The sequence below is a fragment of the Sarcophilus harrisii genome, chromosome 2 (assembly GCF_902635505.1).
Source record: "Sarcophilus harrisii chromosome 2, mSarHar1.11, whole genome shotgun sequence".
In the NCBI taxonomy this organism is placed as follows: domain Eukaryota; kingdom Metazoa; phylum Chordata; class Mammalia; order Dasyuromorphia; family Dasyuridae; genus Sarcophilus; species Sarcophilus harrisii.
The window spans coordinates 329,781,265-329,807,041 of record NC_045427.1 but is presented as its reverse complement, the minus strand read 5'-3'; the positions used below and the strand labels follow the sequence as shown (position 1 = coordinate 329,807,041).

At 32.8% G+C, this 25,777-nt stretch overlaps 1 protein-coding gene across 1 annotated transcript in view; it reads right to left on the bottom strand.

The window, feature by feature from the left end:
* Positions 1-25,777, bottom strand: part of FRMD6 (FERM domain containing 6) — a 103,815-nt gene that overhangs the window by 31,124 nt on the left and 46,914 nt on the right. The window contains exons 2-5 of the mRNA XM_003758810.4: positions 25,522-25,769; positions 12,147-12,237; positions 1,161-1,240; positions 529-605 (exon numbers count right to left, since the gene is read on the bottom strand). Of these exons, the coding sequence (XP_003758858.1) occupies positions 529-605; positions 1,161-1,240; positions 12,147-12,237; positions 25,522-25,620 (347 nt within the window). The 5' untranslated portion in view covers positions 25,621-25,769. The remainder of the gene's footprint in view (positions 1-528; positions 606-1,160; positions 1,241-12,146; positions 12,238-25,521; positions 25,770-25,777) is intronic.

The following is a 25,777-nucleotide window of genomic DNA, read 5'->3' as shown; positions in this document are numbered from 1 at the left end:
TTACGGCAAAAAACACATATTTTGCCTTTCCTGTCAACAACTCACAAATAGTAGATACTACTACTTTTTTTTTTTTGCTAAAATGATTTTTTTTAAAAAATGGAACAAATGAGAATATACATTAAATGCTTTATAAATTTTGAAAGAAAAACATAAAAATTATAAAGTATTAATCCACAATGATAGGTTATAGGTAAATTTTTTTGCTAAGTAACATTTTAAAGGATCAAATAAAAATAGACATATGTGCTTTATAAACTTGTAAAGCAAAATGATAAATAATAACTACTCCCGTCTATAGTTCATGCATTTCATCTTCAGTGTAACATGAAGTTATATTTCAAAAGTTCTATCTTTCAAATGACTAACTTGTTATTGAAAACTGGAATATACAAATTATAATAAATTAGAAAATCTAAATTATAATTATTACAAATTCATTAGCTTATCAGAGTTAACATTTGAAAATTTTATGTGATTATTTTTTAAACAAGACAGAAATAAAGAAATGAGCTACTTTTTCCATACCTTATTAACCTGCCATTTTCCACATAATATTGTACCCGAAAGTGAATAATCATTGGAGGACCAAACTGGTCAATACCCTAAAATAAACAGACATATCATTTGGATATATACAAAGTGAAATTAGATGAGCTTCAAAATAAGAAGCTTCAGAAACTGAAAAGATCAAAAAAATCACCTTGATTATCATAAGAGTTGATGATGACAGAATGAAATCAATTATCATTTATGAATTTATGTATTATTAAATCCAGAAAATCAAACAGTCAAAAAAAAAAGTCATACATTACCATTCCTAACATATCACAACTCTAAAGTTAAAATTCGCTATGCTCTTTTTATGGCAAGAGTTAAAAAGCAATGTCTCTCAATGATAAGTTTACAAGTTATTTTTTGTTAAAGTGATAGTTTCAAAAAATTCTAACATTCCTAAGATTAGTAATAGACTAATGATATTTAAATAATCTGACATCTATAATTTTAATAATATAATTCATTTCCATTTCATTCAAAACTGCAGAAGGTCCTATTTTATTTTCTCTAATTTATAACAGCTACATTTGAAATAGTGAGTTAAATGAAAACAAATTGATTCATGGATATAATCTCACTCAACTGATTTCTTATGATCATACCTTGCTGGCTTCCTTCTTCCATTCTTTTGGACAATATTTATAAAGTTTCTGTGATAACTCCATGTAAATATGTTCATTATCTGTATCAAAAAATGAGGGAGAAAGAAGGTTAAAAAAAAAGAAGTATAATTTTTTAAAATTAATATACAAAAAATTGAAAACTAAATGTAGGTACATTAATATGAATCATAATTGCATGCTATTCTAAAATATTTTAAAAGAAGATAATATCATCAATGAAGATGTTTGGATTTCTATTTTATAAAGTAGGACATGTTGCTATTTTAGAAACACTAATATAATTTGCAGAAACTTTTGAATTCTCCCTACTTTTCTTTTATGTAAGTAAAATAGGTATATCAGTAATGAGTTTTAAAAATATATTTTATTACAATCTCTGCTTCTTTTCATAGCTTTTTATTTTCAAAATATATATAAAGATAACTTTCAACATTTACTCCTGGAAAAACCTTGTGTTCCAAAATTTTTTCCTTCCCTCCTCCCCAAACAGTGAGCAATCCAATATTTGTTAAAAATATACAATTACATATTTAATCACCCCATTCTTGAAAAGAGACACAATCATCAAAATTGATCATTGCATAATCTTGTTGCTGTACACAATGTTCTCTTGGCTCTACTCATTTCACTTAGCATCAACTCATGTAAGTCTCTCCAGGTCTTTCTGAAATCATTCTGTTGATCCTTTCTTATAGAACAATAATATTCCATAACATTCATATACCAGAATTTATTCAGCCATTCCCCAACTGATAAGCATCCACTCAGGTTCCAGTTTTTTGCCACTACAAAAAGCGCTGCTACAAACATTTTGTCCCTGTGGGTCCTTTTCCCTTTTTTTAATTTTCTCTTTAGGATACAGGGCTAGGAAACTTTCAAAAGAAGTGCTTTTTTTTCCTCCATCTTTTTTTCATCATTTCTCTTGACATTCTAGATCTGTTTTCCCAAATGAATTTTGTAATTATTAGCATTAAAATCATAAACTCATTTTGGTAGCATTGTCATTTCAAATTGATGTGGTCCACTCATGGGAACAAAATATTCTTTCAACTATTTAAGTTGTTCTTTCTATCTTTAAGAAACACTATTTGAATTTATACAATTCTTGTGTGCCTGAATCCTTCCATCCCCAAATATTTTTATGCATTTTTGTAGTTATTAGGAATGAAAATTTCCTTTCTATCCTTACTTCTGTGGTTTTGTTATGACTACATAAAAATGCTGAATTTTGAGAATTTATTTTGGAGCCCTGAGCTATTGTCTCAATTAGTATTTTATGATTCCCTAGGATTTTCCAAGTAAACAGTCATTTCAGAAAAAAACAACAACTTTTTTTTTAACCTTTAATTTCCTTCTCTTATCTTACTGATGTTGCTAGCATTTCAGAACTATATTAAATAATAGTAAAAAGAAATAGAGGGCAGGACCCCTTGCTTTAATTGTTCTACTTGAAAAAAATTTGAATTTATCCTCATTCCACATGAAGTCTATTTTTTATGTTAGATATTTATATTTTATATTTAAAAATGTACCTCTATGTTTAAACATTGTAGGGTTTTTAGCATAAAAGAGTAGTATATTTTGTCAAAGGCTTTTTAAACTTCTAATAAGATGATCAAATGATTTTGGATATTTTGGTCTTTAATGATTAATGGTATTCGTTGCTTAACTAATGTTGAACCATCCTTGCATCTCTGGCATAAATGACACTTGGTGATAATGATTTCTTGGATAGATATAATCTATTTGAAAAGATTCTATTTAACATCTGAATTAATGTTCATTAATGATACTGAACAATAACTTTCTTTCTGTGTTCTATCTTTCCTTGGTTTAGGTACGAAGACTATATTTATCTCATAAAAGAATTTTGGCACTTCTTCCTTTCTCAGTTTTTAAGAATAATTTGGGAAGTATGCTCTTTCATTGTTTTTTAAAAATCTGATAGGATTTTCCTGTGAATTTATAAGGACTTTTTTTTTTTTTTAATGTCCTCCTCTCCACATTGGTGGTTTCTTTATAGTTAGATCTATTTCCTTTTCAGAGATTGGATTATCTGGTCTTCTGAGTTTAAACATTTTATATTTTAAAGGAAACTTTCGGTTATATCTTCACTTTCCTCAGCACATATTTTTTTTTTACTTCTTTGAGCTTTGATATGATTTTACCCTGCTCATTTGTTATTTACTTGATCTTATTCCTTCTTTTTAATTAGATTATATGTTTGTCTATTTTATTAGTTTTTTTTTTAAACAAGCAGCCTTTAATTTTATTTATGATTTCCTTAGGATTTATTTCAATTTTATCTTGATTTTAAATATTTTTTGTGTTTATTCATTGTTAAACCTCTCTTTTTCTATTTTGTTAATATATGTTTACAAGGATATTATTTTTCCCCCAAGAACTGCTTTATCTTTATCATGGAAATTTTGATATTTTGGTTATCCATTATGATTTATTTTCTTTTAAATAATTACCAAATGTTTCTGTGATTTGTTCTTTGATCCCCAAATTATTCAGGATTTCACTGTTGCATGTATTTGAATTTGTATCTTTTATTTGAGGACCCTTGGCAAATTACTATTATTTTTTATTGTATAGGTAAAGGATGTATTAACTACCTATGCCTTTTGACATTTGTTTGTAGTATCTTTGTTTCCTAGTTATAGAGTTAATTATTTTAAAAAGTTCTATGTGGTGCTAAGATTTATATATGTTCTTTTACTGTCTTATTTAGAAGATTCCAGGTCTGCTAATTCTAGTTTCTCTAGCAATTTTTTCAGTCCCAGATTTTCCCTTTTGTTTTTCTTTTAGGACTATTCCAAAATACAAAGAAGGCTATTAAGAGTATCCTGTCAAGAAACTCCAAACTTATTACTATTTTTTTTTAATAGCTCAGATGTTTCCTTGATGAATTTGGATAAATTTAATGTAGCTTCCTTGGTAATCCCTTTTTATTTTCTAATTGTTTGTTTCTGCTTTTTCAAGATAACATGATCACAACTTCTAGTTTGTTTTTTGATGGAATGTAAGTTGTAAAAAAAAAAAAGGAATTCCACCTCCTCAGTTTTATTTTGTATAGTATAGGTCTTTGTTTTTTAAATGTGATTCTTAAGCAACAATGTATTTTTATATTATGTTGACTGATTCATATTTAAAGTTATAATATTTAGGTTTATATTTTCTGCCATCTTTCTCTATTAAAACTCATAAGGTGCCAGATCCCTTCAGGAGTTCCAACTTTCCCTTTCCCAAGGTAGGAGGAATATACTTTCTGAGTAGCAAATCACCTAGGTCATATTAAGCATAAGTTCCTTATTGACCTTCATCTCTCTTCGCCCATAGGAACATTCATCAGTGGAATTCACTCCTTAACACAAAAGTTTTCTTTCTTTCTCCTTCATTGTCAGTATTTGTTCTTCCTCCTTGCTTATTCCCTTATAGTCTCTTTTCTTTCTCAAAGTTCAGGGGTCACATACACACACACACACACACACACATACACATACACATACATACATATACACACACACACACACACACACACACACACACACCACACATCACAGTACAGAGGTTGCATTCCCCTCATTCAAATCTTCTTTGATCCACTATATTTCTGTCTCCATCCCTCCTTGTGTTTTCTGAAAGTCAGATGGCTAAGTAAACACAGGCACTCACCCGAACTTTCTCCAAATCCCCTCTAAACAACTTTAAAGCAAAATTCTGAAGCAACAAAGCCAAAAGGATAGGGTGAAACAATTTTCCAGTTCAAGAAACTTCAAAAGGTCCTACTGGGGTGAGAAAAGAACACAGTCCTACACAGGCTGCACATAGGCAAGCCAGGCCTTGGGGTGAATGAACAGGCAGAGGCCGTTTCCAAAGATCTTAACCCACAGACAGTAAGAAGGCCAGAAGGAGATTATAGGGGATCCTTTGGTGGCACTGCAATGTCTACATGCAGTTCTAAGCTGCAGTTTCAGAGTTGGGGGGAAGGGGAAGAACACTAGCACACCAGACTGTGCAGCTGCAGGAGTGTAAGGATCCTGGTCACAGTTCCAGGGCAGAAAAGAGTGCTTTACTCACTCTTTTTCTGTGTTCTACCTTTCCTTGGTTTAGGTACGAAGACTATATTTATCTCATAAATGAATTTTGGCACTTCTTCACAAATATAAGATTCAAAAATACATAAAAAGATAAATAGGAGAGGGAAATCATGGAATACTCACAAATCAGAACACAGTTCAGGAAAGCACCACATCTTTCATCACACTATCTTGAAAGCACTAAAAACCTACAGACTTCCAAACTATGAAAACAGTAGTAGGAAAAATCTGAAGCTAAAGACAATGCCCTTTTTATCCAAGAAAGAGTCCAATTTTAACATACAGTTAAAAGTTAAGAAATGGGCTGGGAAAATGATCAAAACAACAACAAAATTTGACCATAAAATGTTATAATGATGACAAAAGAAGATCAAAACACAAACTCAAAGAATACAACAAAATTGAAATTGTTACTTAAAAAAAAAATTTGGCCTCAGATCTCACAAAAATTCCCAGAAAAGCTCAAAAAGGATTTTAGAAATAAAATAAAAGACGCAAAGAAAAGATTAGGGGAGAGGAGGAAAATCAGAATGATGACAAAATAATGAAAAAGAGTCAACAACTTGGTAAAGGAGGCACAAAAAATAATACTTATTGACAATATAAGTCAAATGGTATAAGAGACATAAAAATCTATTAAAGAGAACTGTTTAAAATGAAAAATTAACCAAATTAGAAGAGCTACTCATTGAAGGCATTACTTTAATCCCGTAAAAAGTAAAAGTGGGTAAGTGGAAATTAATGACTCAACGACATATTAAACAAAATAAAATCAAAAGAATGAAAAAATAGAAAATATGAAGTATCTCAATGGACAAATAGTTGATATGGAAAGTAGATGAATAAAGATAATTAAGAATTGCTGGAAAGCCATACCTGAAAACTCATAATAATAATAATAATAAAAAAGTGGCCTAGATATCATCTTTCAAGAAATTACCAAGGAAAACTGTTCTGATATCCTAGAGTCAGAGTGTAAAATAGAAACTGAAAGAATCTACCAATTGCTTCCTGAAAGAGATTCTAACATGAAAATTAGTGAGGGGAGGGCGAGTTAGAAAAATGAAAAAAAAATTATAGCCAAATTCCAGAATTCCCAAATCACAGAGAAAATAGTACAAGCAGCCAGAAAGAAACAATTCAAATATTGTTAAGTAACAGTCAGTATAACACAAGATTTAGCAATTTTTACCTTAAAGGATTATAGAGAGTGAGAAATATTGTGGAGAACAAAAAAATAGGACTACAAATAAGAAACACCTACTCAGAAAAACTGAGTATAATCCTTAAAGGAAAAAAAAGAATTTTCAATGAAAGAAAGAATTTTAAAAGGCATTACTCATGAAAAGACAGACTGAATAAAAAGTGTGACCTTCAAATACAAGATTTAAAAAATACATAAAAAGATAAATAGAGGAAAATCATGGAAAGACAATTCTTCTAATCTCTAAGAGTGTTATCATTATTAAGGAAGCTAGAAGAAGTATATACAAAGACAGAAGGCATGGGTGTAAACTGAATATGACAAGATGATTATCTTTTTTAAAAAATTAAAGGAGTAAGAAAGAGAGATTGAATGGAAGAAGTGGGGAAGAGAATAGATAAACATTTTACACAAAAGAGGTTAAAAAGAGCTTATACATTGGAAAAGGATGAGATGATGCATAACACTTGAACCTCAGACTCATCAGAATTCTGAAAGGATACCATATACATTCAGTTCAATATAGAATTCTTTGTATCTATCTTGCTACAGTCCCTACAACAACTGTCATTTTCTCGTTTTATTATCTGTGCCAATGTGATAGATAACTGTTCTCGATCAAAAGATTATTTTTCCAGATCTTTATTTATATCATACCTGACTGGATAATTCATAAAGCTCTGCTGGATCTCCTCTCCTTCCTCTACTATCTTACTTGATGATCTCATAAACTTTCATGGGTTCAAATATCACTTTTATGCAGATTCTTAGACCTATACATCTAGTTCTAATCATTCTTAGATCCAGTCCTATAAAATTCAATTGCCTATTGAACATCTTGAATTGCAGGTCTATAGACTTCTCAAATTCAATATGTTCACAAAAGCATCTCTCATCTTTTCTTTCTTTTTTTTTTTTTTTTTTTTTTTGGATTGAGGCAATTGGGGTTAAGTAACTAGGAAGTCTTAAGTGTCTGAGATCAGATTTGAAACAGGTCCTCCTGACTTCAGGGTTGATGCTCTATCCACTGCATCACCTAGCTGCCTCTCAGTTTTTGTTTTTTTATGGATAGATTTACATCCATCCCAGTCATCAAAATCCTGATGTCATTCTTTATTGCTGACTCACACTTACCACCCCATATTAATTTGTGTGAAGTCTTGAAATTTTCAGTTTCACATTTTATGGTCTCATTGCTATCTACTACCTTAGTGCAGGCCCTCATCATCTCACGCCTTGATTCATGTTGATTTTACTGCCTCAGATCACTTTGAGCTATCTAATCACAAACCATTTGTGTAGTATTCTCTTCTTCTGTATAATATGATGGTTCTCTGTGGAAGCAGGTTTCTTGGGGAGGTTTCTGGAGGCAGCCTTAGTTTCAGTTCAACGTAATAATCATCCCAAATACAACCAGCAGTTAAAATCCAAACGTTTATTTTCTCCTTCCAAGTCTTGTCTCTTTCCTTGGACTCGGGTAGCTTTTTAGAGGCCTCTCTCATTCCTTGGTTCCAAGAACTCTTGCAGCTTGTCTTTTAGCTCTTCCAGCTTCTGCCTCTAGCTCAACTCCAACTCATGGCTTCTCAATCTCCAACTGATACTCCCCTCTCAATCTTTTCAACTGAACTCTCCTGACTGAGCTTAGCTGTTTTTATGCTCTTTTAGAGGTGTAAACTCAAAGGTTGACTCCTCCTCTGAGAGTGGGATTATGGAAGGTGTGAATTTGGATATCTCATACTGAACCCTGAAATCTCCCAAAGGTGTGAACTAATGCGTGAGCTAATGTGTGAATTCTCAAAAGTGTTAACTTAAGCATTGTTTCTATCAATACTAGTGACTTAACACCTTGTAAGGATTTGCTCTAATGTGTGAACCAATAAGCATTGTATCAATTCCATTGAGTTAACACTAGGATTCTAACACATTTGTGCTAGCAAAGTGCTTTTCCTAAAACATAGGGTTCCAAAGTTCCTTAATCAATACTCCAGTGATTCATAATTAACTCTAAAATAAAAATTTTAAATTCTGTTTGGCTTTAGAAGTCCTCCCTCTCTGATCCTTTTCAAGTCTTTTTACCCTCTGCCCTCTCCCAACCATCCTCGCAACTCTATGATGCAGTACACAGGCCTTCTTTGTTGTTTCTCAAACAGGACACTTTTCTGACTGCCTTTCCTTCCCTCCCAAGGCAATCAAGGTTAAGCAATTTACCTAGGATCACACAGCTAGTAAATATCAAGTTTCTGAGGCTAGATTTGAACTCAGATTTTCCTGATTCCAGGGCCAGTGCTCAAATTCACTGCACCTGACGATAATTTTTTAGTAATTATACTTGGAATGCACTCCCTTCCTCTTTATCTCTTTCTTTTGATTTCAATGACATCCTTCAAGGCTTGGTTCAAATCCCCCCATTAGAATTTATATTCTTAAGAATATATTCCTTAAGAGTTGGAACATTTTTAGATTTTTTTGTTTTTTGGATTCCCAAAACATAGCACTAATAAATAATCATTAAGTAAGTGTAAACTTAGAGTGATTTTCCATTTCTTTTATTAGTGATTTGGAGCATTGTTCTTCACAGTTGTTGATGTTTTAAAGTGTTAATTTTTTAAAAATAATTTCTTATTTATGTTCTATGACTACTTATTAACCAAAAAATCACTTCTAAACATGACTGTTATATGTAGTCTTTATATGTAGTCTTTTGTCCCATAACAAATTTCAGAAGAAAAGACTACTCTGTTGGAAACCTCAAATAAAATTGTCCATAGTGAGTTTTCACTTCATAAGGATAGAGATCACAACTTGTTCTTCGCACTCCTCAAAGTATGTATTTAAAGGTGGTTTAACTAACAGGGGGTCCTCCTGGTACAACCCAAGAAGATTTAAGAAAGACTGGGAATTAATCAGTGTGAAATGCAAACACCTTCAAGCTAGCTCTACAGAAACAAACACCAAGTAGGGACTCCTGGGACTAGCTGAATTAGAATGGAGCCTCAGCAGAAAATACAGGAACTTTGACCAACCCAAACTGCATGTAGAGTTGGGGGTCTGAGTGTAGGAAGACTGAGTGAACATCGGCTGATGGCACAGCTGAGCAGGAAGGAACCAGCACATCTGGTGAGTGCAGAAACAATGGGACAGGGACCTTACTGGCTGCCAGCACTTGCAAGAGGGTAGAGCTCTTGGTTTGTAGTTTTGGGTCAAAGAGAGCTGAAGTGAAATTAGAGGCACTATCCTCTAATACAATTATAGGTGTTTAAACTAATAGTTTTCATTTTTAAAAAATGTAAAGAAGAAAGAACCCAACCATAGACCAGGGTTCATCTTCAGAAGAGGACACTAAAGTAAAAAAAAGCTTCTTCTACCCCAATGTAGTAATGTTAAATGGCTATCTGCCCAGAGAATATTTATAAAACTCAAAAAAGAATTTAAAAATCAAATGAGAGACATTGAGAAAAAACTAAAATAAAAAAAGGGCAATCCAAGAAAAAGAAGATTATGGAAAAAAGTTAACCAACTAGAAAAGGAGATGAAACCAACTAGAACAGATGAAAATAACTCTTTGAAAATTAGAATTGGCCAAGGGGAAGCCAGTGAAATTATGAAAGACCAAGAAATAACCAAACAGAAAATAAAAGATGAAAAAATAGAATGTAAAACACCTTATAAGAAAAACAACAGATCTGGAGAACAGATCAGCAAGAGAAAATATAAGAATAACTGGACTACCTGAAAGCTATAACTTAAAAAAAAAGAACCTTGACACAATAATGCAAAAAACAATCCAGGAAAACTGTCCTGGAATGATAAAACAGGAAGGGAAAATAGAAATAGAAAAAATCACTACCTCAAAGGGATCCTTTGTGGAAAACACATGGAAATATTATTGCCAAATTCTGAAGCCCCCAGATCAAAGAGAAATTTTGCAAGAAACAAGAAACAAATAATTCAAATATGCCCGACCTTCAGTTTGAATTTTACAGTACTTATGAGTAGCCATAATACATTTACCACAGATCTTGGAATCATATATAGTGGCAATCAAAAGAACTAGGCCTGTGACCAAAAATAATATGTCAAGCAAAATTATCCTAAATATTGAATGAAAAAATGGACATTAAAGGTGATAACTACCCTAGGTTTGTAAGGAACTTTTAGAAATACCATTTGAGTTGAACCTTTGTTAAAAATCTAATTGACATCCTACAGACAGGGTGTTAATGAGAGATATTTGTGAAGGCCTGTAGGCCACAGTTAGCCAAAGGAAATCTGAAGCAGCAAGCATTCTTTGGGGCTTCAAACCATGAGTAGTCACAATTTGGGAGAATATACCAAAATGGACAGCAACTCTACAGTGATCAGTATTAAGAACAATAGTTTCTCCCCACTCATTAAAAGCATATAAGAAAATTGAGGTTCGCAGAGATTAGACTAATGTAATCACACACATGTAAAATCTTAAAGGTTCCTCATGTTCTATCTACCCAATCCAATATCCTCATTTCATTAAAAAAAACAAAAACAAGCTACAAAACTAAGTCCAGAGAGTTAATTTAGTGACTTGTCTCACATCATGTTGGAGACAAGATACATACATCAAAACTACTGAATCAAGCATATTTACTCTTATTTTTATCCATATGAAATGTTCTTTAAAAAAAAAAAAAATCTAGCCATGCTGATGGAACTAATAAGTATGACAAAACTTTTTCAAAGTGATTTCAAAATTGAAAGTCTATTGGAACTCTAGGAAAGGACTGAGAATAAGAAATGTCCCCGGAGAAGTATATGAAAAGAGGGCTGAACCTTCTGCTCAACTCTCACAAACATATGCAACAAATTCTAGTTGAATACTCCAAATGACAATATCCTCTACATAAATTATAAATAAAAAATCTGTTCTATATATATATTTCCAAAGTATGTTAGTATTGTCCTGCTGAGGAAAAAAACCTAAATTTTTTATACAATGTTATAATTTACAACAGTAAAATGGTTAAAAAAAAAAATTTCAGAGAATAAAGAAATCTAGTTTCTCATGAGTGTTTTTGAAATGAAAATAAAGTTAAACTATAAAAATTTTATATTTACAATTATTTAGTTGTTTTCAGTTGTTTCCTATTCTTCTTGATCCCATTTGGGATTTCCTTGGTAAACATATTAGAGTGGTTTGCCATTTTCTTCTCCAGCTCAGAAACTGAGACAGTTAAGTGACTTGTCCAGGATCATACAGCTAGTAAGTGCCTGAGGCCAGATCTAAACCAAGGAATATGAGTCTTCCCAACTCCTGACTGACCTTCTATCCAATGCACCATTTAGCTGCCCATTTCCACATATGACTCAAAAGCAAAATGACTATTAAAAAATAAAATATACAGAAATAAGTCCATACATTTATCTAGTAATCAACTTTTATTTTCAGACTAATAGTTAGTCTCTGATTCTTATATATATTTCCCAAGAAATTCAAAGTCATTAAAGGTCAAAACTTGTATAAGATTCCTGTACTGGTAATTATTTATCAAATCCAATACTGATATTTTAAATACAGTTTTTATTCTAAAAATACAATTTTATAACAGTAAACTAGATTTAAAAAGTAAAATTATAAGTGATCAATACATCTATTGTGACAATGTAGGAATGGAAACTTACTCTGTATGACACTGAGTCCAAAGAGATGGCAATCTTTTAGCCTCAACAAATCACACACCTGGACAAGTAACTGATGACACAGTACTTTAACCTATAAGAAAAAATGAAAATCTAAGATTAAAAAATGATTCAAATTCATAGAGTGAATCCCAAATATACCTATAAGTCAAATTGATAACAGCAAAACTTCTGTTTTTCTACAGAAGTGATGTAATTAACTATTTTAATGAAGATTATTTGGAAAATAATTTTTTGATCAGTTGTTTTGGATTCACCCTATTTGTGGTTTTCTTGGAAAAGGTACTGTATTTGTTTGCCATTTTCTTCTCCAGCTTATTTATTGTAATAAACCAGAACTGTGTACTTGAAACAAAGATTGTTGCAAGGTACTAACTCAGTGGAATTGATAAGATGATGGTTATCTAGTTTAGCATGGTGATTAATAGTTCTCTAGTTCATTATGACTGAATTAATCTTACAACAAATAATGGTTCCCTAGTGATATAATGATTGTCTTATACTCAATATGATGAATGGATTTAACTGTAATAGAGCATATAAACTGGGACAAACTCAGCCAGAGACAAACTCAGAGAAGATGAAGGACTGGAGGCTGGAGCTCAAGGTCTTGGAGCCAAGGAGAGACATTCATTCCATCTCATACCATTGTAGTGGCTCTCCTCCTTCGCTTCTCCACTGAAAACAAGACTCCGAGGAACTGAAACAGACAGAGGACTGGAAGCTAGAGCACAATCTCCCGGACTCAGGGAGACTTTGTCTAGTTGGAACTCCTGCCTCCCCCACAGAAACCAAGATACATTTTGGAGGACCTCCAGAAAGCTGGCCCCAGGCAAGGAAACAGACTAATGAGACAATAAAGATTTTTGAACTTTAATACCTGGCTATTTTCGTGATGATTACTCTGCTGAAACGAAGGCTAGTCCAAAGACGTCCAGAAAACTAACCAGAACATTACAATTTTACACATAAGGAAATTGAGGCAAAGAAGGTATCTGAGGTCACATTTGAACTCAAGAAGATAAGTTTTCCTGACTATAGGTACAGTACTCTATCTACTGCTGCTACCTAGCTGCCCCACAGAAAAGACAATAACAGCATATTAAAATGGAGACTTATTAAAGTTCTTACTCAAAATTAATATTGTTATATAAGGCAAAAAAAACTTATTTGCAATTAATATCTCATAATGCCTTTCTGAGATGCTTCAAAATATCTACCCTTATTATTATGAATATAAACAAGTTATTTTTTTGGGCAAAGACAGCCTCTAAAATACAATCTACCATATGTTAAAAATAGAAACAGCCACTGTAAAAAATAATGAAATACTTCAGGTCAATGCAAATTATGAATAAAATAGCACAGAAGAAATAAAAGTTACTTTTTAAAGTTCTAAAATATATTTTAACTCCAGATATATTTTAAGATAAAAGTAAGGCTTAAATATACAAACTTAAAGATATGAATAAAAAATATCCATTTCTGATTTCAAATGGAATGCTTTCAAAAATCAGGCTTATAGTACTGAAACAGTAAAGACAAACCAAAAAAATAAATTGAAAATATAATGGCACCCAAAAGTTCCAAGTACAGATCAAACCAGATTAAAATGTAATTGGAAAATATTTCATGTAATAAATTAAAAACACAGCTCAAAACAAATAATGTTATTTTATGCTTTTCTAAGTTAATATACATCCAATCAGGATTTCTATTTTAGCCTGAAACCACTGACGTACAAGATTCTACAAAATGATACATTCCATTTTTAAGATTCAATATGAATCAATATTCAATATGCAGGCAGACATTTCCAGAAGCTCTGGCCTTCTCTATGGATTCCCTCTTCAAAGCACTGCCTTACTCAGTGCTTAGCTCATATCAATAACTTTAAAAATACTTTATTCATTTATTAACTCTGTACCGGATTTCATCTATGATGGAAGAAAACATGTTTAGAGAGCATATATGTCCCTGTTTTTTGTTTACTTAATGTTTAGAATGTGTGTTGTTAAGGATTTCTGTATTGTGGTATCTTTTTAGGAATTATGTATATTATTTCGGTATATGCATGGGAGATGCCTTCTGAAATATAGACTTCATGGAAGTATTTTGCTCTACTGAATTTTTTTTTTACAGTCAAAAAACAAGCACAATGGAATGCAGCATTCTTTATATTCTCTAGTCATTTTTTTTTATGGTAAAAATATAATCTGATGTAGAATATATGCTTAAGAAAGTATAGTTGTGGGGCAGCTAGATGGTGCAGTGAATAGAGCAAAAGCCCTGAAGTCAAGAGGACCTGAGTTCAAATCTGGTCTCAGACACTTAATACCTCCTAGGTGTGTGACCCTCGGCAACTCACTTAACCCCAAATGCATCAGGAAAAAAAAAAAGTGTGGCTGCTTCCTACACAACAAGAACACCCAGGATGGATTCTTATAAAAACTGTATCCAACAAACTTTTAGAAAAACTCTAAACAAACATTTGTTTGAAATAAGCATAGAAAAGTCATAGCAAAGCCCAAGTTTTCCAAGTTCCAGTGTGACTTCAAAAAATTAAAGCAAGATATTTTTAAATAATAAGTAAGTAAAATTGTAATTCATAAGTAAAAAATTGGAAAGAGAATAGTTGAGAAAAGAAGATAGAGAATTTTAGGCAAGTAAAAATTTCCTGAAAAAAATAATAGAGCAAACAAAATCAATGACTTAATGAGAAAAAAATAGAACAAACACAAAGAATGGAAAAGAAACAAAATTATCTGCGATTTAAACAATTTTCTGAAAACCACATTTAAACAAAATCTATACACTATAATTCAAGAAATCACAAAAGACAACTATTAGGAACAGAAGAAAAAAGTTAAAATAGAATCTACCAATTACCTCCAGAAACCATCCAGAAAACATCCAAAAATTCTTCTATACTACTATAAAGAATATAAAGCCTTGGAATATTTTCTAAAAGGTAAAAGATAAAAGGTTAAAACTAACTAACTTATTCCTGGAAAAACTGCCTACAGAGGAGAAAATGGAACTTTAATAGAATAGAGGACTTTCATGCATTCTCGATGAAAAACATGATAGCTAAGTAGAACATCTGAAGTACAAACACAAAACTGAAAAGAAGCATGAAAAGGTAAATTTATTTGAGCAACTGGAAAGGTTTGATTAACCAAAGATAAATTCAAATAGATAATAAATCATTTTAATAGCAGTGTAGTACAACTGAATGAACTCTAGAATTGGAGTCAAAGGGTCTAAATTCAAATCCCATTTCTGAAACCTTCAGAAAGTTGCCGAAGTTTGGTGTGAGCTTTAGCAGTTCAGAAATGTTTCTGACATTCAGTTTCCTCATCTATAAAATGAGAAATCTGTGTGAGAATCTTTACATTTTTAATCCTGCAATCTAACAAAAGGGGAAAAAGAAAAATGTCTTTTAAGACACTTCAAGAGTCACCATCGCAGGAATTAAATAAAAAATCAAGGGTCTGACTATGTTCTCAGTTTTGTTGGTTTATAAGAATACAGAAAAAGGAGGGGAAAAGGGAATCTAGAAACCACAGTAGAACATTCATTCAATAAAAGAAAATAAATTGTGTGGCAAATACGATTTCAAAAAAATGTGCTCTGAAAATTAGGCCCCAATTAATCAAACAAGTAATCAAGTGTCTTTCAACAATTATACCTTTAAATTTTATTTAGGACCAAGAAGTTTTTGTGATTACTGTTTGAGATCTGGTACTGCTTCCTCATTTTCCACCTTTAAAAAATTATTTTCTTGGAAATTTTCAAATTTTTTTTTCTACAGATAAAATTTTATTATTTTTCTAGCTCTACAGATTAACCTTTGGATAGTTTGGTATAGCAAGGAATATGTAACATGATATAGCTAGTCTCTTTTTTGTTATATTAGCATAAGCAATTATATTTGAGCAATTAACAGTTATTCAAATATCTAGTTGTTTGTAAAATGTTTTATTCGGATAGATTTTGTGTATATCTTGGAAAGTAGGCTCTCAAATATTTTATACATTCTGTAGTTCTAAAGCTTTGTCTTTCTATGTCTTTCTTTTGAGTGTTGTGACACAGAGAAAAACTGATCATTTTTTGTAATGGGCTGAGGCTTGAGTTGATGCACTGAGGTCCCAATCACGTGAGGCTAAATAGTAATTGGACTATACTCTATTAAAATACATGATTGGATAAAGAATGGCCCCTGCCCACTCTCTGTGCAAGTCCTCATGTGTTGTATAGGAAATGATGATTTTGGTGGGTGGAGGCACAGGAGCAGGCAGAGAGGCTGGGAGAGACGGGGCCTGGGTTCTATGCTCCTAGCTGCTGATCATGTGGCTGCTGGTCGAGCTAGCTTCTTGACTTGGCTGCACACATTGCTATCGCCGATTCTCTCCCACCTCTGATCTTTCTTCACTGAGAATAAAGATTGATGATTTTCCCCTAACCTGAATTCCTGACTCTGGCTGATTTTAAAATCCGCGGTCATCACAGCCAGGTGTTAAAATCCAAATACTTTATTGTCTCCTTCAAAGTTTTATCTCTAAATGTGCGCCAGCACACCAGACCACCACCCCATTGCCACAGACCTCTCCCCTGACCTTCCAAGTCCTCCCTAGGTATCCCTGAAGGCTCCAGCTTGGTCCAGAAGCCTCCAGCACTACTGCTGATTAAGAGGTCCCTCACAGATACTGGTGGTTGTGCCAGCATGCTGTGATTGTGTGCTGGGTTCCTATCCTGGCTGCACAGACCTTTTCTGCTGATGTTCCAAGTCCTGTCTGGTGTCTCTGGGCTGAGAAGTCTGGAATCCTCCTCCACTCTATTGCTGATTTACAGATCAGGCTGGAGCCAGCGCCAGGTCCAGGACTGTACTGGCACAGCCTGTACTGGGACTGCAAACACTGGACTCCCATCCTGGTATCACAGACCTTTTCTACTGACCTTATAAGTTTCCTTCAGCTAGAAAATGTTCCACTTTTTCAGGGTGTTCTGATGCTCTAAAATTTGTTTAGAGCATTATTTAAAGCAATTTAGGGGAGAGAGGGTTGAGAGAGTTCCTGCCTTTATTCTGTCACCTTGGTTCCTCATCCTCTTTTTCTATTTTTGCAAAGAATTTAAATAATGAGGATTTTTGTTTGATTATTGATAAAATTCACTTGTAAAAATCCATCTGATCCTGTGACATTTTCCTTTGGTAGTTCATTTATGAAATATTCGAATTAGGATTTTTTTTTAATTTAAAAAAATTTTTTATTAAAGCTTTTTATTAACAAAACATATGCATGGGTAATTTTTCAACATTGACCCTTGCAAAGCCTTCTGTTCCAAATTATTTCCTCCTTCCCCCCCACTCACTCCCCTAGAAATCGGGTAGTCTAATACATGTTAAATCCAATTCATGTATACATATTTACAATTATCTTGCTGCCCAAGAAAAATAGCATCAAGAAGGAAAAAAAAAACTGGGAAAGAAAACAAAATGCAAGCAAACAACAACAGAAAGAGTGAGAATGCTATGTTGTGGTACACACTGAGCTCCCACAGTCCTCTCTTTGGATGTATATGGCTCTCTTCATCACTGAACATTTGGAATTGGTTTGAATCATCTCATTATTGAAGAGAGCCACCTCCATCAGAATTGATCATCATATAGTCTTGTTGTTGCCGTGTGTAGTGATCTCTTGGTTCTGCTCATTTCACTTAGCATCAGTTCATGTAAATCTTTCCAGGCCTCCCTGAAATCATCCTGATGTTCTTACAGAATAATAATGTTCCATAACATTCATATACCATAACTTATTCAGCCATTCTCCAACTGATGGGCATCCCATTCAGTTTCCAGTTTCTAGCCACTACAAAATGGACTGCCACAAACATTTTTTGCACATGTGGATCTCTTTCCCTCCTTTAAGATCTCTTTGGGATATAAGCCCAGTAGAAACATTGCTGGGTCAAAGACATATGCACAGTTTAATAACTTTTTGGGCATAGTTCCAAATTGCTCTCCCGAATGGTTAGATCTGTTCACAGTTCCACCAACATGTATCAGTGTCCCAGTTTCCCATATCTCCTCCAACATTCATCATTACCTTTTCTTGTCATTTTAGCCAACCTGAGAGGTGTGTAGTGGTATCTCAGAGTTGTCTTAATTTGCAGTTCTCTGATCAGTAGTGATTTGGAGCACTTTTTCATATGACTACAATAGTTTCAATTTTGAAGGGCTAATTTTTCTTTTAATTTATTTTTTTAATTAAATAACTTTTTATTGACAGAACCTATGCCAGGGTAATTTTTTACAACATTATCCCTTGCACTCACTTCTGTTCCGATTTTTCCCCTCCCTCCCTCCACCCTCTCTCCAAAGATGGCAAGCAGTCCTATACATGTTAACTAGATTACAGTAGATCTTGGATACAATATATGTGTGCAGAACTGAACAGTTTTCTTGTTGCTCAGGGAGCGAATTAGGATTCTGATGCCTTATAGCTTATTCTATTAATTTGGGAACTTTGTATTTTTGGATGTTCATCTACTTCAATTAAAATAATTGCCAAGTTTGTTGGCATATAATCAGGGAAAACATTTTTTAATAATTCCATTTATTACAATTATTCTCTCTCTCTCTCTGGAAACTGCTGATCTGGTTTTCTACTCTCTTTAATTGATCTCTGATTTACTCTCTCTTACCCCACCCCATCCCCCCCAAAACTAAACAACTCCTAGTTGTATATCTCATTTCAATCGATTTTGCTCTCATTTTTATTAATATCCTTTTTGATTTCAGAATTTTTGATATGTTATTGATGATGATATTTGTGATATTGGTGATATTGGTGATATTTGCACCTCCTTCATATAGATAGCACTCATTTGTTGTGTGTGTGTGTGTGTGTGTATGTGTGTGTGTGTATGACTGATTATTTCCACTTGTCCTCTATTTCTCTGAAAGTAGATTGAATCTTCCACTTCTTTTCATATTTTTTTAAATACACCAGCTCATCATTTCCTACACCAAATCAACAGTACAACCATATAGTGTCTACTTATTTTAAATAGTCTAAAATATCTAATATAAATATCTAAAATATTTATATTATAAAATAAAATATCTAAAAGTCTAATATGGCTGAAACAAGTTTCCCTATTTTTCTCTTTTGAATCATCTATTTTAACTTTAAATTTGTGATATCATAATTACTACCCCTGCTTTTTTTAACATAATAAAATTCTAATCCTGATTTTTATTTTATGTTTGTATATCTCTCATTTTTATAACATTTCCTGAAAGCAACATGTTGTTGAGTTCAAATTTTTAATCTACTACTTCCATTTTATGGATGAATTCATCCACAGTTCATAATTTTAAATTATAATTAGTTCATTTATTTTCTTCACTATCCTCATGCTATTCCTAATCCTCTTTGCTCTTTTGCTTTGCTTCTAGCCCTTCATTCCAATCCTTTCCAACTCCTTTCCTTTATTTCTGCTCATTTACCTTACTTTCCTATTCCTTTCTCTATACCTTCCCAATTTCATTCACTTGCTCTCATTTTTTCTATATCTGGAAGACATTTATACTCTTCTAGATATATATGTATATCCCCACAGTACCTGTCTATAGTTAAGTTCTTTCTCCTTTGCTTGGTCAATTTTTTTTACTTTTTTCTTAGCAGCTATTGATATGATCAAGTTCTATTCCCAAGGCATAAGGAATTTTGTACCAAACCTTAGATCCTTCTAACAGTTATTTTCAGAGGTCTGTCCCAGGGCTCAAACGTGGGCTCTCCTCTTCACCCCTAATCCATGGCTACCGCCCCAAATCATGATGTCCCTCAAAATATCTTATTTCATGCCATCTCTCCATTGGCTGAGAACTACAACTGTTCTCTCTTCTCTGGGACAGAGGAGACTCTGCTCATGTGCAAGTGCCCATAATCAGCAGGGTCCCTACCCCTCTCCTGCTGCACTCACCGGATATATGCCAGCACTTTCCCTACAGCAAGAGTTCAGCAGGGGATAAATCTGGTCATCTGTGCTTGGCATCCCCAAAGAGTAGAAGATCCTTCAACTTCCTCCTATTCAATCATTAGGACTCTACCCATTCCCCCATAGTTTCTGAAATGAGAGTTTTCTAAGACTGAAGCTACTTCCCAACTCCAACTCTCCCCAGGGCTTCTTGTTTGTTCATTCTGCAGAATGGGCCAGAGGACTTGGCACTTCACTAAAGCTCAACTTCTGCCCCAGTGGTCAAGTCTTTCATAGGGGCTTCTTAGGTTGTTTTAGGAGAACAAGTATTTTAGCTTGACTTCTGTTTATTTCCACAACTCTACATTCCATTTAAATTCTGTCTTTTTTCTGGAGGAAATTTGGAGAGCAGAAATTTTCTGACCATCTTTCCAGAATCCTCTCTCCCTTCTTACCCTCTCCTCCCTCCTTAATTTCTAGTTTTTCCTACTAAATTAGAACTTTTTTGTCAGGGTCAGGCTCTCACAGATCTGGTATATTGGATAAGATGACAGATTCCTATTCTGTACTAATTTGTATTGTGTTGACTCTTATCTCTCTGCCACTGTCACCCACTGCCCACTAAATACCTCTACATAAAGAGCACTTAAGGTCACTGAGGTGGCTCATATCAGCTCTTCTGTTTTGTCAATCAGTCCACAAGATTTACTAAGTATTTATTATGTGCCAGAACACAGTGCTAAGAATAAAAGGATAGAAAAAGAGGTTTAAAAAAATCCCCAGTCTTATATGAATGTATATTCTAACTGGAGAAATAACATGTAAAAAAAAATATATATATATACCTATGGGACAGTGATCAAAAGGCTTAACAGACAACTGAAGGACCTTCCACGGTATATCAAGCACATTTGTGCTCCAGACACGTCCTGGACTGAGGCTACTGAGGGATCTTGCTTGTTGTGGGCACTTGAAAGAAAGCAGAGGACAACTGTAGTTTGCAGCCATCTAAGGGACTGAGAGTATTGGTGGAACAGTGTGACTGGGAGCCCTCACTATGGCTTAGGAAGGGAAAACCTAAGGTCGAGCCCCAAGACATACCTCAAAAAATAACAGTAAGAAGGTTGTGAGACTTGAGATATCATTTCCCATGCCTCAGAACTGCAACTTGTTTACATTAATAGCTGCTAAAAACAAAAAAGAAAAAAAGAGTAAACAAAGGAGAAAGAACCCAACCACTAATAGTTAATATGGAGATAGAAAAGATCTGGGTTCATATTCAAAGGAAGATAACGAAACTAAAAAATCCACTCCTTTTTCAATGAGAAATGTAAAATAGCCCCAGCACAAAGAGTTCTTGGAAGAACTCCAAAAGGACATTAAAAATCAAAAACAACAAAAACAATTCAACTACAATGGAACTACAATCTACAATAAGAAATGCAAAGGATTTATCAGAGGCTATAATAAAAATCCACAGGTTCTGCAATATTATATAATAACAATCAAAATAAATAGAGCTGTGCCTAAAAATACTATATGCAGCAAAATTAAAGATGACGTTGAATGGAAAAAAAAAACAATATTCAATGAATTATTAGATTTTCAGGATTCTGTCTCAAACAAATCTGAACTCCAAAGAAAACTTAACATATAAAAGCCAAAAATTTCAAGGGATTCAATAACGACACACTGTTTATGTTTTATGTGTGGAAATGTAAGTGATATGTCTAAGATGTCAATAGTCCAGCTGAGGATGATGTGATTTAAAACAGCAAAATTCTCTAGGAAAAGGTAAAAATATTAATTATGCAGTATGAATGAGGTGCAGAAGAAGAACGAACACAGAAACATTAGATAGTAGAGGAGGGCTGGGAGTTTTGAAAAGTACTCATACTGGGAATGGGTTAAAGGGGGAGCAATACAAACATAAAGCAAGAAAAGGTACAACACCCTACAAAATCTATAAAGAAATAATCACCATGGGATATAGAAGAATGTGTAGATTTAAGGCAGAGTTACAAGGTATGTAGATTAATGGGGAAAATACAAACAGGGAGGGAAAGAGTAGCACAGGTAGATAAGGTGTGATTTAGAAGAGTGTTTAGATTAATGGGAGTGTGGAATAGGATGTATAAATTAATAAGAATGAGGATAGAGAGGGAGAAAAAGGGTGAGAAAGAGAAAATAAGAGAGATCAATGGGAGGTAGGAAGGGTAAACAGCAGGGAGGTCAAGTTTACAGGTAGAAGTAAACTAAAAGAATTCAGGGATGAAAAATAAGAGACATACACAAACAATATAAAAACCATCAGAAGGAGAATTTACTAGGGAAAAAAAGTCAAAAGACAAAGTCAAACTTTTAAAAGATTCAATCAAATGAAATCTACATTATAAAGCAGCCATATCAATATTGCTTTAGATGTACGTGTATGTATATGTATATGTGTATGAAGCTATAGATGTACATTTATAAATGTGTATGTATATGTGTATGTACAAATATAATTCATATAATTTGTTTTTTCTTGTCATGATGATCATGCCCAGCATGGCAGAGATTACAACTATATGGAAAATTCCCCAAAATATTTTTAAACCTTGGGACCAATCACTTGTCTAATGGGAACAGATTATTATATTGACTACTTAGATCACTCAACTTGTGATAGCTTATAACATTTCCTCCTGCCCAACTTAAAAAGTTTGTCTCACTTATGTGGAAATATTTCTTACTTCACCTAACTTGTGATCCGGATGATATATTATTTTGCTTATTTTAATTTATATATCACATTTCAATCAATGGAATTATTCTGTATTTGGTATAGTTGTTCTTGAATGACTGGACATCTAGCCCTATAAAAAACAGGGCCTTGAAAAGAGGAGGCATCTCAGATTGTTTTTTATTGAATATGGTTTTATTTTGTACTGTGGACATGGCAATGGTCTTTTTTCTTTTTTCATTCTGTATTTAAGGTTAAAATAAATTTAAAAATTTACAAAAATAAAACAAATAGAATCACCAAAAATCTAACACATTAATGAAAAATTTTTTTTTTTAAAGTTAGGAAGGAAGAATTGAATATTTGGAATTCTAATTATATTTTTAAAGCAGCAATCATCACACATCTGGCATTATCTAAAAAACAGAGTAGTAGGTCAATGAAACAGACTAACAAGGGACAACCAGCAACAGTGCATTTCTATAACCTATGTTTGATATCCATTTTTTAAAAATCTCTTGGGATAATTACATAATGAACAAAATTTAACAAAAATATAGACCAAGGTATGTTCTTTCTGAGCAAGATAACATTTATTAATAGTAATGTGTATAGCTGTCAATAGTTTTCCTCAGTTTATGCCAAAATAAATATGTAACTCATTTTTATAAACAAAGAACAGAACAGAAAATAAATGATTCATTATGGAACTAGCAAATCAGAAGATCAAGGGATTATGGTTGGACACATTAAAAAAAGTGGGTTTACACATTCATATGAGGAAGACCAACATTCTGTCTCTAAGGAATGTTTTTGTGAATTATGTATATAATTATATAACATTTTAATACCTGTATGTATATACATGTGTATATTGGTATTGTTCAGTCATGTCTGACACACCTATATCTATATACATATATAATTATATAATACACCAATGCTTGAATGAATGTATGTGTGTATATGTTATTATTGTGTCTAATTCTTTGTGGACCCTGCATGTCAATCTTGGCAAATACACTGGAATACTTCACCATTTCGATTAAGGCAAACAGAACTTAGGTGACTTGCCCAAGGTAACGGCAAATAAGTATCTGAGGCAGGATTTGAACTTAGATTTTCCTAATTCCAAGCCTAATCTTGTATAAGGGGGATTAGAGTAATCTGTAAAGAGATTAACACCAGAAGCAATGGATTTAAGTTGGAAAGAGGAAAATTTATAATTATAAATTAATTAATTAATTAATGTCAGCAAAAATTTTCTAACATTATAACTATCCCAAAGTATAATGGATTGCCTTGAGAGATAGTGGTTAGATTCTTCTTGATTATAGCTTGGACTAGATGACAGCTGAGTTTCCTTCCAACCCTCAAGTTCTGTGGTTATTATATTGCACACAAAATACATTTTTTACTAGCTGTTTCTCACTGACTACGTTCTATATTCCATACCTTTGCCTTTACATAACTTTGCTTACATACCTGGAATGTATTCCCAATTTATCCCAGCCTTTTAGAATCACAGAATCATAAATATATAGCTGTCAGGGAATTCAAGTACCAAGTAGCTCAACTCTCTTATGTTAATAGATAAGATTATATGATTTGCACAAGTTCTGGGTAAGGATTAGAAGTAGTCAGAGATAGCATTTTCCTCTGATACCAGAGTTTATGCTCTTTCCTCCAAACCATAGTGCTTTTCCCTGGCTTTCTTCAGACTTAATTCTTGAAATTATTTTGTATATATTTATGTGTGTACATGTTGTTTTCCCCCAACCTCCAATAAAGTATGAACTGCAGAAGCAGTTTTATTGTTTTTTTATTCGGTATTTTTGAAGACTTATAATTATAAGTACTTCGTTAGTACCTTGTGTGTATGTATATATATATGTATAATATACATATCATAAGTACATATTATTCTTTTGACTTGAACTAAATTACTTAAGAAATGTAGAAAAAAGGATAATATTTGCATAAATTTATTTTCCTCTAAAAAATTGTGGAATATGAATATCATTTTTTTAGATGGAAACTATTGTTTCATCATGGTAAGGAAAGCCTGGTCAAGAATATCCTCTACCTGCAAAATAACATCTCTGCAACTAAAAAAATAAAGAATTGTGAAAAATTAATAGAGTTTTTAAATGTTTGAGCAGAAATAGTGTTTAGGAATAAAGTATTTTTGTCATAAATATTATAATTCTAACAAACAGATCAGGTTTGATGCTAAGAAGGAAACTATAATTTAACAAATTCCATGAAATTATAGGGATTGCGTAAAGAAAAATAGACAATTTTCTGAGTTATATCTGTTATAAAAGCCATATTTTTTAATTAAAGAAATATCAGCTTCCCAGAAGGCTTTCTCTTAAGTTATATTCTTTTAAATAAATCTACAAAACATAGTATAGAAGTAGTAGAAAAATACAAAGTGATACCAAGTGACTTTTTTTCTCTTAATTTTCAATTTCCAAAGTATATATATAGAGAGAGAATATTAAGCACACAATACACTGTGATCCTAAAATGTTACCATATTAATAAATATAGTTATCTTTATATACAAACAAATTTTTTTTTTATCAGGAGCTGTGGATGGAAAGTAAGACATTCATGAACTTCTAAAGTATCAAGTTTACTCACATTTATGATGATATTCAGAGATTTATCATTGGGTAGAAAAATACAAACACTTCTGCGGTCTTGCATGACTCTATTATTATGGAAGTTCAATTTGTTCATTGTATTCCGGGCTTACTTGGCTAGCTTAGAGCTGTGCTCTGAGACCTTGTAGATTTCACAGGTTCAGAGCACACAGAAGTCAAATATTACTCCTCATCACATACTTCACAGGACAGGAAAGATGACATCTGTCTCCACAAACATCACAGCTGAAAAG